Source organism: Atractosteus spatula, chromosome 20 (assembly GCF_055471065.1).
Source record: "Atractosteus spatula isolate fAtrSpa1 chromosome 20, fAtrSpa1.hap1, whole genome shotgun sequence".
NCBI lineage: Eukaryota > Metazoa > Chordata > Actinopteri > Semionotiformes > Lepisosteidae > Atractosteus > Atractosteus spatula.
The window spans coordinates 314133-330193 of NC_142725.1; the positions used below are offsets into that span (position 1 = coordinate 314133).

The 16061-nt window shown below is 41.0% G+C and overlaps 1 protein-coding gene across 1 annotated transcript; it reads right to left on the reverse strand.

Annotated features, from left to right (window-relative positions):
* Positions 1 to 470: 470 nt before the first annotated feature.
* LOC148817382 (uncharacterized) lies at positions 471 to 15472 on the reverse strand. Its single transcript, XM_088938006.1, has 2 exons — positions 14989 to 15472; positions 471 to 4654 (listed from the first exon to the last, which is right to left on the reverse strand). Exons 1-2 carry the CDS (start codon positions 15374 to 15376, stop codon positions 2844 to 2846), a joined length of 2199 nt encoding a protein of 732 aa, XP_088794132.1. The 5' UTR covers positions 15377 to 15472; the 3' UTR covers positions 471 to 2843.
* Positions 15473 to 16061: the final 589 nt, after the last annotated feature.

Below are 16061 nucleotides of genomic sequence, written 5' to 3' on the forward strand. Positions count from 1 at the left end.
AGTAAAGGCTTTTCTGAAGAAGAGGGTTTTGAGTCTGGATTTGAAGGAGTTTAGAGAAGGTGACTCTCTGATATCATTGGGCAGAGAGTTCCAGAGCTTGGGGGCATAACAGGAGAAGGCCCTGTCACCTATACAATGTAGACGGGCTTGGGGGACAGTAAGGAGAGCAGAATTAGAAGAGCGAAGGTTGTGAGGTGGGGAGTAGGGCGACAAAAAAGTTCAGACAGGTAGTGAGGTGCCAAGCCATGCAGAGCCTTATAGGTGAGCATGAGGATTTTAAAGTCTACACAGAATTTGACCGGAAGCCAGTGCAAGGACTACAGGTGATTTCCTGATTTCCTCATAGTGAAATCTCTACTTCTTTAGTACTTCTGGATATAATTCTTCTGTGGAGCAGGCTTCAGACATCTGAGTACAGCGCCCTTGACGTCATTTTATTTTTATAGCAGCACGCATTTGGAAAGTTTTTTTTACTTTTTATTTGAGCAACAATAATACAGTACAATCAAGAGCACATATAACATATCAATAACTTTGTCAGGGCACATACTATCATACAATTACACTTTATGAAAAAGATTAAACAAGGTAAATAATGAAAAGGTCGGCACAGCTTTCGCTCTTACATTTCGAAAGAGTTTACAAATATGTCTGTACACCTATTTTGAACTGTTCAGACATAGGACTCTTCCCAGACCATTCCACTTTCTGTATATCGCATTCTGAAATGAGAATGTATCTCCTGTTTTAGAAATGTTTTGGGAGGTATATCTTGTACAACGCACCAACGGTATTCTAATTTTGAACTGCAGATCTGTGCTACAGTTCAGCCGAATTCGAAGGATCCAGCAATCTTACTGGATTCGACTTGGATTCTGAAATGACTGTTGTAAACGTTATTTGGGTTTGCTTAAACCTTTAATAAAAAAGTTATCTGAAACTTCATAGTTTACAAGCTCTGATTTAGCTGTCACTAAACATCATGTCCCACAGATGTGCAGTATGCCTTTTCTCATCATGATTAATAGTATTCGTTGCATGAGCTTCTCACTGCATGTCCTGTACTGTACTGTGATTTTGTTTAGATTATCTACAAGGTGTACAGAGACTAGAATACCTTGAACTTATTTCGGTATATATAAAATGCTAAAGAACATTAACATTTCCTTTATGTCGATTTTCTGATTATGTCGCTGCTTAATGGATTTCCTTAGTGGCACGCCATTTCTTTCCAATATTGTTTTCTGGTGCGGTTATTGATCGCATAAGAAACCTTATTTTCATAAAGAACATGTCACCTGCAAAGTCACAGTGAAACTAGTATAGGGAAATGTTTAATAATATTTATTTTTATTAGAATGCAAGTAAATCGCATAATTAAATATGGAATTTCTTGTCAGCGTGGAGCTCGAATTCACAACCATGAGTTTAAAAGTTTTAGAGTCACTGAAGAGGTCGGACTGGTCTTCAGCTTACCAACGGTAAACTCAGGCAGTGCTCCTCTATAAAGCAGTGTTTCTTCGCATCACTTATGTGGGACAGCACATCAATTCAATGATTGTTTGCAGTACACAGATGGTTTCCCCACCTTCATTCAAATAACAGACAAAGGAAGCTCTCTTGTCTTGGGCTGATGTCACCTGGATTCAAAGTGGGGGTATTGCGGTCACTGTGCAAAGGACTGACCACTATACCATCACGGTGACTTGCTGAGACATACACGCATTTTGTCATAATTGCATGGAAGCGTGTGTGATCTTGTGACAGGAATCCACAAAATCCTGAGGTTGTACATCAAATGAGTCTTAGTAAATAATAATTATTAACAATTGCTCACATTTATATAGCGCTTTTCTGAACACTCCACTCAAAGTGTTTTACAGGTAATGGGGATTCTCATCCACCATCACCAATGTGCAGCATCCACCTGGATGATGTTACAGCAGACATAGTGCGCCAGAACGCTCACCACACATCAGCTATCAGAGGGGAGAACAGAGTGATGAAGCCAATTCATAGATGGAGATTATTAGGAGGCAATGATTGGTAAAGCCAATGGGAAATTTGTCCAGGATGCCAAGGTTACACCCCTGCTGTTTTTGAGAAATACCCTGGGATTTTTAATGACCACAGAGAGTCAGGACCTCGGTTTTATGTCTCATCTGGGGCATTAGGACCCACACAGACCACAGGGTGTGCCCCCTGCAGGCCCCACTAACACCTCTTCCAGCAGTAACCTTAGTTTTTCTCAGGAGGTCTCCCATCCAGGTACTGAGCAGGCTCACACGTGCTTAGCTACAGTGGGTTACTAGATGTGTGTTTCAGCGTGACATGACTGCTGGCTATAAATGGACCCTGCAGTAATCTGGTTTCCAGCTAACTCTCAAACAAGCACGCTATAAAGACAAGAATTATACTCTGCTTGCATCATGCGTGGAATGGTGATGCATTAGAACCTTAACAGAGGTTTCCAAACATAATACAATGGTTATCCCTGCCTTCCAGTAGCTCTGAAATGCCACACACTCTCTCTGTGAACACTCCAGAGCACTCAGTACAATGTGTCTCTCTTGCTCAGCATGTGCAGATGACCACATTTAAAACGAAACACAAAGATCAATCTCTCCAAGGTAAACAAGTTCATGTGTCAGAGAATATCTGTTGGCAATAGAAATTACAGAAGTGTTTGAGCAATGAAAATAGCTCTTTGAAATCTTAATGCTTCACAGATAACAGATACTTGCTTAGTTCAGGTCTGGACCACACCACAACAGATTAGAAAAGAAATAGAAGAAATGTAGATGTTTTTTTTAAGTACAATATTAATGAATCGTTGTCCAATTCTAGCCTTCTGTGCAAAGGTTCATTGTTTCTCTTGTGTGAATAAGCTGATGGGTTTTTAAGGTGCTTGAGTGTTTAAATCTCTTCCCACACTGACTGCAGCTGAAAGGTTTCTCTCCAGTGTGAGTGCGCTGATGTATTTTTAAGTTGCTCGCCAAACTAAAACTCTTCCCACACTGACCACAATTGAATGGTTTCTCTCCTGTGTGAGTGCGCTGGTGGTTTTTTAAAGTGCGTGACACCCTAAAACTCTTCCCACACTGACTGCAATTGAATGGTCTCTCTCCTGTGTGAATGCGCTGGTGCATTTTTAATGTACGTGACTCCCGAAAAGTCTTCCCACACTGACTGCAATTGAATGGTTTCTCTCCTGTGTGAATAAGTTGGTGTGTTTTTAAGTAGCCTAATCGACTAAAACTCCTCGCACACAGACCGCAGCTAAATGGTTTCTCCCCTGTGTGAGTGCGCAGGTGGCTTTTTAAGGTGCTTGATCGACTAAAACATTTCCCACAATGACTGCAGCTGAAAGGTTTTTCTCCTGTATGAATAAGCTGGTGGGTTTTTAAGTGTTCTAAAAGACTAAAACTCTTTCCACACTGACTACAAATGAATGGTTTCTCTCCTGTGTGGATAAGCTGGTGGGTTTTTAATGTGTCTGGCCGAGTAAAACTCTTCCCACACTGACTGCAACTGAATGCTCTCTCCCCTGTGTGAATGCGCTGGTGGATTTTTAATTTGTGCAAATGAAAATAACTCTTCCCACACTGACTGCAACTGAATGGTTTCTCTCCTGTGTGAATAAGCTGGTGACCTTTTAAGTGTCTTAAAAGACGAAAATGCTTTCCACACTGACTGCAACTGAATGTTCTATCCATTGTGTGAATAAGCTGGTGAGCTTTTAAGTTGCAAGACCGGCTAAAACTCCTCCCACACTGTCTGCAAATGAAAGGTTTCTCCCCTGTGTGAATACGCTGGTGGGTTTTTAAAGTGCTCAACTGTCTAAAACATTTCCCACATTGACTGCAGCTGAATGGTTTCTCTCCTGTGTGAATGCGTTGGTGAGTTTTTAAGTTGCTTGAAATACTAAAACTCTTCCCACACTGACTGCAGCTGAATGGTTTCTTTCCTGTGTGAATGCGTTGGTGAGTTTTTAAGTGTCTTAAAAGATTAAATCTCTTCCCACACTGAGTGCAACTAAATGTCTTCCTCCCTGTGTGAGTGCTCTGGTGTTTATTTAATTTCACTGACTGATGAAAGTATTTCTGATGTTTGTGTTGTATTGACATTTTCTCCACTTTATCTGAACAAGGTGCTAAACGAGTGTTCCTGTTCCTCTGGTCTGCAATGAACTGGTGTGTTATTAAATCACTTGACTTCACTTGACACCACTTTGCTTCACCAGGTGCATCAATCTGCTGCTTTGCAGGGTCAATCAACTGGGGCTCCATATCCTGCTCTGTAAGATTGAAATCATCTAGTTCTTCTTTGTGCTCTTTAACAGAAACGTAATCCAGATCATTACAACTTTCAGTAATATTCTTGGTGTCCAGATTATTAATCTTCTCTGTAAATTCCTCAGATACTAAGAGGCTAGGAGGTGTCTCACACTGAGATTCTGTCTTCATCATGGGCACAGAGTCCGGATGCTCGGCACTCCGTCTGCTCTCTGTGTACTGCTCATGGAGTTTCTCTTCCCCTTCAGCAGCAATGTGCTCTGTCTCCTGCATCAGACTGGAGCCCCACTCCTCCTCACTGTGCTCCTGTTCATGAGGAGCCCTTTCCCCAGCACTGGGGAGAGCACTGGATGCTGAACCTGAAAACACAGGACAAGAAGACAAGGCCTTTCAGTCAGGTTCAAAAGCACATACCCCCACTAAAAATATAAAGTACCCGCATACAAGACAATATCATTCAACAAAAGTTAACTTCTGATCTTTTATGTACAGAAGATGTTATATGTCAAGATTAAGGAATAAATTATCATGAATGAACAAAAAAGAAACATTTATTCCATGCTGAAAAGAGAAGAAACGAAACATTTTGTCTGTGACGCCTTCTTCGGGTGTGAGAATAATAATAATAATTAATAACAATTGCTTACACTTATATAGAGCATTTCTGGACACTCCACTCAACGCGCTTCACAGGTAATGGGGACTTCCCTCCACCACCACCAATGTGCAGCATCCACCTGGATGATGCGATGGCAGCCATAGTGCACCAGAACACCCACCACACATCAGTTATCAGTGAGGAGAACAGAGTAATGAAAACAATTCATAGAAGGGGATTATTAGGAGGCTATGACTGGTAAGGGCCAATGGGAAATTTCTCCAGGACGCTGGGGTTACACCCCTACTCTTTTCAAGAAACACCCTGGGATTTTAAATGACCACAGAGAGTCAGGACCTCAGTTTTACATCTCATCCGAAGGACAGTGCCTTTTTATTGTGTAGTTTCCCTGTCACTATACTGGAGCATTACGACCACATAGACCGCAGGGTGAGCGCCCCCATGCTGGCCCCACTAACACCTCTTCCAGCAGCAACCTTAGTTTTTACCAGGTACTGACCGGGCTAACACCTGCTTAGCTTCAGTGGGTTGCCAGTTGTTAGTTGCAGGGTGATATGGCTGCTGGCTATGAATGAGAGGAAAGTCCAGAGACAGGGCTTTCTCACACCTGAAGAAGGCTCCACAGCCGAAATGTTGTGTTTCTTTTCTTTTATCATGGAATAAACCCTTACTTGTTCCTTTGCAGCCTATGAATGCTTACACAGCTACCTACTAGAAATAAAAAATAAATGTTTCATCTATAACGGCAATGTTAAAACATTGCATTCAAATATTTCAATTCCAGTCTTAAATACAAATAAAAAATAAAACCATGTATCTGAAATCTACAATTATGTCATAATACATTTATAACAAGTAACGTATCCGCAAAGCCAATTTATTGCACAACAAATATTGTACATTGTTTTAAAAAATAGATAGCAACTAAAGAAAAAAATCCTGCTTAACTTGAAAAAGACACTAGTAGAAAGCTTACTCAAGTACATCACACAAGAGAGAGCAAATACTCTACCTTAATGCTACCTAATAATAGTGTAATAATAATTGATACTGGCCACTGCACCCATTCATAACAGACTCAATGTCAATAACACAGTGTAAGGGTCTCGACAACAATAAAATCACCCCCTTGTTTCTGTCACGCACACCTCAGCCACAGACAGAATTCTGACTCCCCTCCTGCTACCAGGTCTTTATCTCTTCAGTTTAAACTGAACTAATCAAATACACAGCCTGAAGAACTACCACCTAGTTTAAACCTGCTACAGTGATGGAGGCAACCTCCTCTCATGGCACCAGTGGGAGTAAAATTAAAAAAATTAAACAGAAGAAAACTAAACATGATTAGATTTCAAAGACAGAATAAAGAAAACTCTAATGTCTGTGTTACTCCAATATTTGAATAACGACTAAGAATGATTCCCAAAATTTACACAGACAAACGTGACAAACACTGTCCTTTAAATTTCTCTGCTAATCCTGGGGCCACGACTACTCCTCTAAACAGGAAGTTGTCATTGGAAACAGCAGAGAGTCTAAATCTCAGGATTTTATAGCACCTAGAATAGGACAGGACGATGTATCGAAACTTTATCGATACCGACGATAAGAATCTCTCACCGACCTTATATTGCTTATGTTGGTATGTTCGGTAAAAGCTTTCCCCACTGTGTGTTTTCATGAGCGGTCCCCTTAAAAAAACTACAACACTCAGCCGTCATATCCAGTCACTTGCTTCTGCCTCGTCCAACCTCTGTTCTTCATTCAAAACACAAAGAAGCGTGCCGGGCATGAGACAACATGAGTGCTTATACTGAACCCCAGTCAGACAAGGATGACTCAAGTACAATGAAGACGAGCTGGTATCTAAAAAAGATGCAGTGTCGATCATTTGGTCATATTTTGGTTTCAGCAAACCGGATCCTGGACAAAGAGAAGTCAGATGTAAACTCTGTCGGAAAACCATTTCTACGTCCAAAAGTAACACAAGCAACTTGTTTCATCACTTGAAACACAACATGTCGTGGAATACGAAGAGTGCATGGCCAAAAAAAACAGAGAGAGTGACAAACGCACTCATGCCCAAAGTGATTCTCCCAAACAGCTGCCTCTAACACAAACATTTACTAATGCCACTTAATATGCAAAAGATTTACGCAGATGTAACGAGACAACTAACACCATTACATACTACATAGCGAAGGACATGGTTCCCATAGCTACAGTGGATCATAGTGGTTTCAAAAGACTCGTTCAAGCCCTTGACAAGAGATACGTTGTGCCCTCAAGAAAATATTTTTCTCAAACTGTAGTGCCTGACATTTACCAAGTTTAATAGTTTTGCATATTTAAAATGTGATCTTTCAGCATGTCATGTAATCATATAATTTTAAGGGTTTCAAAAAAATTATCCTTAATTTATCATTACTGAGGTAATTGTGGGAAATTATCATGATATTGATTTGAGGACATAACAGCCAGCCCTAATCTAGAATGATCAATAAAGAAACAAATTTAGCATCAACATAAGCACATCAGGTAAATCTCCTGGAAAAAAAAAACAGGGTGGCAAACATACAGCTCACAGGTTGAGGCAAGATGGCAGGGGAATACAGTGGGCAGTGATCTGCCACCCTTATTAGTTACCTGGTCAGTTGGGAGAAGACAGCTGATAAATTAAAAAGCTGGACACTGAAGAGGGTGGACCTTTATGAAAAAGTAAAACTGCAACTTTTTAATTTGACAGGCTGTCAGGCAGGGACTGTTAGGTATAAGGAACCATTGTTCGGATGAGCTATAATTGTGTGCTATCCTCTTCATTTTTTTTTCCTATTTATAAATCCTGTGTTACGTCCTCTCATGGAATGCAGAGTCGGCACAGATTCTCCCTGAACACAGTCTGTAAAAGAGTACATTAATTTTTAAAGGAAGATAAGAGAGGCACTGACTGCAAGTGGAGGACTGCCATGAAAATAAGTTTGTGTGGACATCTGCAGGAGTGTGGCATACAGTCTGGCTGGGCATTGAAGAGATACTATGGGCTGCAGGAGTGTCTTATTGAAGTCTGACCGGGCATGAGAGCAAGACTGCAGACTGCAGGAATATCGCATAAAGTTTAGCCGCATGTGAGAGAGACACCAGTATAAAGCCTGATTTTCTATATAACGTTTAGTCAGTCAATAGTCTAGGTCTTCACTGGCAGGTATTTTAGTGAGTATTGGAGCTCATGGACAGTCCCTGATGTTCAGCTTATAGGGAGCTAGACCCTCACTGGGGACAGTGAGATACCAGCTCTCGTAATGAGAAGCTGGATGAGCAACACTGCAGACAGACAGTTCTACAGGAAGAGTAGTGCTGACAGAGACAGATTACTCATTTCAGGGAGAGCTCAGTCTGGTGATGACACATTAGTAGTGGAAGGTTACAACTCCTGAAGTTAGAAGTGAGACGTCTAGGAGGAGGAGACAGTTAAAGTTACTGAGAACAGGGGAAGCTCTCTCCAGAGGAGCACCCATGGTCATGTCATGTGAGGTAGGAGACCTGAGATTAAAATCAGAATATGGAGCAAGCAAAAAAAAAGAAACAATATGATCTCAGGACACAATTATCTCTCTCTTCCTAGTTCAAGCTGGTGGAAAGTTGTCGGAAGTGTATGCAGTCCTTCCCCATATGAACGCATTCCTCATAAGGCTCCAATTATTACACCCTTGAGTCATGTAACAATTCGCCCCTCATTCTATCAAGATGGCTCCTCATCTAATCAACCCTGACCATCTATAAAAGACCTGAACTGCCATGGGCAAGACGCTCTGTTATTTGAGCTCCCAGAGAGTGTAACACTCTGTTTAGTCATCGCGTCTCTTGGTTCTTTCAAATGAAACTTAGAAAAATCCCTGTTCGTGACTTACAAGTCTGAACACCGGACTGCAGAATTAGCCCTGACCCTGTTCTGCCAAAAACTTCCCAGGGCTCATTTTCCTGCCTGTAGAACTAGTCTTTTCCCTGTCTGGATTGAGCTCTGTCCGCTTGCTTATTCAGAGCGTCTTCTCTCCACCTTTTCTTTGCCTTCTCTCATTGGCAAACTTCAACAGTTTCCGGAAATTGCCCAGCATCTGCAGTTGGATTGCCTGCCTGTTTAAGGCACAGCTGTCAGCCTGAGCAACCGCAGCATAACAGTATGTTACTAGGCAACCACAGCTGAAGGTAACCGTTAAATTAATGAGCCATTGCTGTGGGTGTTTCTGTAATCATGGATGCAGTATTTCTCATAAAGAACAAGCCGGACTGTCAGTCCTAGGTTAGTGTCTGGGCTGCCCCAGTAATCCCAGTCAGCACAGCAGTCTGAGCTGGAATGTCCGCAAGCTGGTGGCTCAGGGAATCTGTGGGCTGGGGGAAGTAGTCAGGAACCTCGGCTGAGTTGCGAGGGGGAAGCAGCTTCCCTTTCTCATACACCAATATGAGTTTTGAGTCTGGGTGGAGGGTTATGTACGACCGACTGACAGCCATAGTATTCACAATGGCTAGTATTTAACATATTGTGGTGTGTACTGAACATGTAAGGCACCATTTGGTAAAGTAAGAGCAGTAGGAACAGCTAACTGTTAGAGTCAGCATGAAGATAAGTACGTTAGAATTTCTGACTTGTATCTGTGGATTGAATATGTTTCTGCCTACTGACGTACACTGACATCAGCCTTTGAAGGTAGAATTTAGAAGTTCGAGGGTTGACTCTGTGTTCACAAATTAATAATAGCCTGAGGAGACTGTCACATCAAAGAATGATTATATGATAGTAGTTAGCTCCTAAATGATTACGTGTCATCAAGGTTTTCCTCTACAAAACCCCATGAGGGGACAACAACCTCGGAGGAGGTCATTCATTTAAAAAACCTGCAAAGTGGAGGTTTAAATCGCTAATCTCAGAAAAGACAGAAACTCAGCAGGTTAGCTGAAATAGGGAATCAGGATACAGTACTTATCTGAATGGCTGAAAAGGAAGAAAGTTAATTCCTCTGGAAGCTAATGATGTCGAGGACAAGACTTAGCCTAAAGTACAGACAAAAAAGAGGATTGAAAGAGGATTACTTTTCTTGCTGGTTAGGTAATGATGAAAGAACACAAGGGTTATGCTTCGGTTTTTAATGATTAGCCAGTTAACTGAGGGACAACCTGGTTATGGTATCAGAAGGTATCAGGATCACTGGGCTTGAAGTCTACGGGTAAAGGCCTCGGTGATTAGTTACAACTTTGGAGTGACTTCAGAGGAAGTCATTTTCCCCCTAAGGTAGAAAGTTAAAATGACACTCTCAGAGGATACTGTGAACTCATAATAAGGGATCATGAAAGGTCTGTTACATTAAACAGTTCCGGAGGGAATCATAAAAAGAGAGAAAGGTTATTGCTCTTTGGTAAGTGGTTCAAGGTGAGCACATCAGTATTATATCAGTATGAAGAATAAACAGATTGAAGATGGGATCCCGTACGACACTATGACTAACTGTGGGACTCTGACATAAGACTGAACCGGTAGTGATGTTAGGAGCAAAGGTAAGCTCTCCCTAAGGGTGACTCTGAAGGTAAGGGAATCCCAGTCTGAGGTTTTGTCAGTAGAGGAGATGTCAAGGTTAGCTCTTCCCTAGCCCAGCTCTGAAGGTAGGAGTTCTGGACATCCTTAAATTAAAAGCGCCACTCTCATAAGATTCTATCTTAATGCTGCAGGTTAGGCACACATTGCTATAATTGTTAGAGACTGAATAGCAGGGCATATACTTTCAAGTCAGCATGGTAAGACCATAGGCTTTCTCTCTATTTCTATGGGTGTCATCAAGGGAACTTGTGGGAGAAAGTTCTCTTATGGCCATGATTCGGCAATATGATTGAAAGAGTGTCATAAGTCCACTGATACTCTGAATCTGTGTGTTAAGGGCTGGAGGTGCTACATGGTGCATTCTTTTAAACAGAGAGAGGACACCATAAGGAAATGTGGGTTGATCGCTTGTTGAAGACAGTGACATGTTGTGGAAAGGTTACACACTGGCATTGTGATGTCATGTGAATGACAGGTGATGGCTCTCAAAATGCTCTAAAATCTGAGAGTAAATGTCTAGAGATGCTGCAGGGTCTAAAGATGTTAAGTGAGGCATCCAGTTTGCACAAACGCACAAAGAAAGGTTATAACTGGGGCTTAAAGTGACAGATTTCCCCAACACTCTGCAACCATTCATGGTGATCTGTTAAAGAGAGACATGCTTGGGTTGCAGTACACAGACTGGCATCGGAGATGAGAGACACTTGGGGTTGCAGGAGTGTTGTATACAGGCTGGCCTGTGGCCTGAGAGTGAGAGAAATGTTGAGGGCTGTAGGAGTGCTGTATACAGGCTGGTTTCAGAGTGTCAGATATGATGGGGGAGGAAGGGGTGTTTTATACAGGTTGACAGGGTGTGAGTTTTTTTAAAAGCAGGAAACATGCCTGGATGGCCAACTTGTGCTGAGTGAGAACTCTTGAGGAGTACAGAGTGTAGCCATGGGGAAGAAAACCCTGGTGTGTGTTTCTTTATTGAAGGATGATCAGTGAAGGAAGAAGGTGTTTGTCAGAAGATTGTGTTGCTATTGTTTCTAACATGACAGTGATGGTGAGAGACTTTTCTTCACCTGATTCCACAGGACTACTGTGTGAATCTGTTTTCTCTGTGAATGTGCCTTATGGATACCTTTTCTTGTTCTGCTCCTTTTCTGAAGTGTGTAGAGGTGATACTGACTCTGCTGTAGTAGCTAGAAGAATAAAACTGCAGTTACTGACTCCAGCAGTTTTCTAGGGGCTCTGGGATCTGATAGCCTGTCTAGGGAGAAGAGTCCTGACACCTGTAAAATCAGAGTCATGAGAGCAGCTCAGTCTCCCCTTCAGAGTCCTGGACTATCACAGTTAGAAACACCACTGCATGTTCATGACAGTTAATACCCCTGGGACAGCAGTAAACACAACAAACTCTGTAGAAAGTGTTAACTGGGTAATAAAAGAGGTAATGTGCAGCCTACAAATCCTTTCTATCACCTGTAGTTTCACAGGAAAAATGATTTCCTTCTTTACTACAGTAATACAGTAATTCCTCATTAATTTTCCAGTTACTGAACCAAATGCCCCAACATTTTTCTAAACAGAAAAGGGTATTGCTCACTACATAAATTGCTATTTTTTTAATTAATCACAACTAATAAGCACTAAAAATAACACATTTTCACAGGGAAATGAGTACGTTTTCCTGGTCAGACAATATATCAAAAGTAATCATTCCATTAAATAGATACCAATAATGCAAAACATTTCAAATAAAATGTATAATTGTTGTTAATACTCCAAAAAATATCTAAACCAGACCACCATAATGAAAATGTACAGTGTTTCTCTAATAAGTAAATATATGAGTCAATGTTAGTCTGACCTAGGGGTGGCAATCTCTAGGCACCTCATGATTCGATTCAATTTCGATTCAGGGTTCCACAATGCAATTATAAATCGATTCTCATAGCATCCCAATTTTTTTTCTATACATGATTATTTTTTTTTCTTATTGTGTGACTACTTGCTGCTTTAGAATCATAGAAAATGCTAATCACTCAGCTGAATTTATTTCCATTATCTTTTATTGACTCAATATAGTAAGAAATGGAAATGAGCCAACTGGCAGGTTACATGCATCATCATATTTTCCAGCATTATAACGAGTCAACAAGAGAAAGAAATCTGCGCCTGTAGTAGCATCCTTTGTTTAAAATAACATGGACTTCAGTGTGTCCCGAATCACTTAACATTAAGGTGCTACTATTTATACATTTCTTTTCAAACCAAATCTTCCTGTTAGATAAACAACAGGCATAGACCACCCCCCAACAAAAATGTTTTGTATCAAAACATTCTGTTCTGTAGTGTATCAAAATCAAGAATGGCTTTCATACAAAATATATAAAAATCTCTAGAACCTCTCATACAAAACAATATTTTCTGTTAAACATCATATAAAACAATAAACGATTGAGAAATGAAATAGAAGGCCACAATGAAATCATAATATTGCGTAGAAGTGCAACATTGCAATATGTTTAGCTGGTGAATGCTGGAATGTGTAAGTTATTGTGTAAGACAAGGAGCAGGTCTTCATGCTCTGGTGTAAGTGATCTGTGCTGTGTTGTAACTATATCACCTGAAGTGGAGAAAACTCTCTCGCCTAGACTCTATGTTGTACCTTGGCTCCAGTGTTTGCATCATTAAGCGAAAGCCCGGGTTTTCAACAATGGTGTAGGGGCGCAAATCTTTTGCGATAAAAAGTGCTATAGACCCGGTGATTCACTTCGCCCTTTCTGAACTATGTGGAACCTTTGACATTTGCTCGAGGGTACTCTGTTCGGCAGCAACGAGAACAGGCCGTTTTTCCTCTAACTCCGGATGAAAACGTGAAATGTGATTTCTATGGAAACCCATTTCCGCCAGGGAGTAAAAAAAAATGTACTATGGTATCGGAATTGCGACTTCATATCTCGGAATTGCGACTTCGAAATGGCCCACATTTCACTGTCTGTCCTTTTGTTTTGTAACGGATTCGGGTTCTAGGGCTTGTGCCCTTGCTGCTCCCACCCTAGTTCGTGCCTCACTGCATGGGCTCGAACCCAGGTCTTGCCATCTGAACTAAAGAAGACCTTCTTTTTTAAGTAAAAAAGAAATTGTACCAAAATTGTTTTGGATAGAGTTTCAAACTGTTATTGTTAAACATTTAAAGGTAAATGTTAAATTTAAAGATTTTGATATTTTATATTTTTTTATATTTAGATCTGATTTGGATAGAGGATATGTTCTTATTATTAATCTGTTAATTATATTGGTGAAATACTTCGTCCACAAAAGTAAATGGTCTAATACTGCTCCCTCTATTAATGCTTTTAAAGTAAAATTCCTTTTTTACTTAAATTCTATTAGAAATTTAAAGAACCAAAAGGCACTATTTCATCTGGGTACTATGGAAGCCTCCGTGGCAAAAAAAAGTTGATTTTTATCAGGGCACTTGACAAGACAAGTCTTCAGGCCTATAGATCCTATGATCCTGCACGATCTGGTTGCAGTGTGGTGACGGCACCGCCCTCCCCTGCGCTTAACAGGGATGTTGTCCGGCGGGGCTAAAGACGGTTTAGCTCTTGAGCTCAGCTGGCAAGACCTGGATTCGAGCCAATGCAGTGAGGCACGTACTAGGATGTGAGCGGCGAGGGTACAAGCCCTAGAACCCGAATCCGTTACAATAACTAAAGGACAGACAATAAAATGTGGGGTATTTCGAAGTCGCAATTCTGAGTTTTTAAGACGCAATTTGAGATATAAAGTCGCAATTGCGAGATACCATAGCGCGTTTTTTTTTACTCCCTGGCGGAAACGGGCTTCCATAGATTTCGCATGTTCGTTGTATTTCCGAAATATTTTATCTTGTTATGACACAGCTTGCACACACACTGCATGGCTCTTATCCAGTTCATTTTTACCTTTTACTTAATAAAATCCAAAATGTGCCCATACGGTGGCTTTCCAAGCGGAGGGTGCAGGCCGGAGTTTGTCCATCTTCACAAACCGGGTAGCTTAGCTTAGTTCAAATGTCAGCATGGCGCATTGTTAACCTACACGTTTTACGTTTCACCACGCAATTCTTTTCGTCTTAGGCCCCAAAAAACTAAACCATTATTATTTGCTCTATTTTTCCTTTACTTTACGTTGTATTGTTTTTATCTGAAAGGTTTAAGACTGTACATATTAAAAAATTAAAGATCGATTATGGAGTTTTGTGCAACGATGCAGAGTCATATAAGAGAATCACGATGCATCTAAGAATCGATTGTTTTCCCCACCCCTAGTCTGAATGTCATGTTTTCAGCCCTGTTACTATATTACAGATGTTTTCATAACCATAACCCGTTGCTACATCACAAATGTCTTACCTACTTCCCTCTGCATCTCACCACTATATTCTCACCAGTGAGAAAATTAAAGACACTGTTTTTAAACACATACACAAACTTCATACAAGACACTGCACTAACCTGACAGCTCCAGTTTCGTATCCATTTCTTCTTTTATTTCTGCAGTGATCTCATACGGAAGCGTGTGTCCAACATGATCCGTCTGTCCTAGATCTCCTCCTGCTCCCGACTCCTTTTCCCACAACTGCAATCTCCACTTCAGGCTCTCGTTTTCCTTCTTCAGCTGCGCCATTTCACTCCCGAAACTGTCCTCCACACACTGTATGATTCTAAACACTGCCCGTCTCACCAGAATCTGGGAGATTCTGCGGAGTTTGTCTTGAAACTCGTCTTCAGAGTCACACATCCTGTTTCGGAAAATGTCTGACACTTCGTAGACGATGGATTTGAGTAAAATCTCCATGAAAGAGTGAAGCTCGGTTTGCAGATTTAACAAGCACTCCGCCATCCTTCTTCAGAGCCGGTCGGAAACAATGGCTGACCGAGGTTAAACAATATTTTTTAATTTTTTATTCTGCACAGATCTCTCTTTGAATCCTTTGATCTGTTCAAACACGGACACAGCTGACAAACCGTCATCAGGTAGCGTACTGACTAGCTGAAAAGTTATTTTAATCAGAAAAACCTTTATTATTCATCTGAAATGACTGAATCACTGCCAAGAGGAAAAATATCTGCACAACCGCGCAGCATAATGACGACATTCGTTAGCGGTGCCGCGGATTCAAAACAATCGAGGAGCGGCGCTAAGAAAGAAGAGTTTCTGCAACCCTATATAAACTTACTGTACCTTCTAGCGCCACCTAGTCAGGATGAGTGAATCACCTGCGAGCTGCACAGCTCGTGTGTGAATAATGTTCAACTGAAAATGTATCTCCACGGTTTACTTACAACAACATAATAATGTACATTCTTTACAATGCAGGATTTCATGTAAAACTTAAAATAAATTGAATTAAATTTCAAATAAATTTAAATTCTTAAACTGAGGCACACACCACTCTTTAGCTGCTCCACTAAGATTTGTGATAATAAAATATCAACTACAATCTCTTGAAGAAACGCTTCTGTGTGCGGTTCAGGATCAGATAAAACACTGAAATTAGTGCCATGGCTGAGCCGGGTGTGGGGGC

Coding starts and splice junctions, on each gene's coding strand:
- LOC148817382 (XM_088938006.1), bottom strand. CDS start 15,376: ATGGCGGAGTGCTTGTTAAATCTGCAAACCGAGCTTCACTCTTTCATG. Junction 4,655..14,988: donor TACGAAACTGGAGCTGTCAG/GTTAGTGCAGTG, acceptor CTGTGTTTTCAG/GTTCAGCATCCAGTGCTCTC.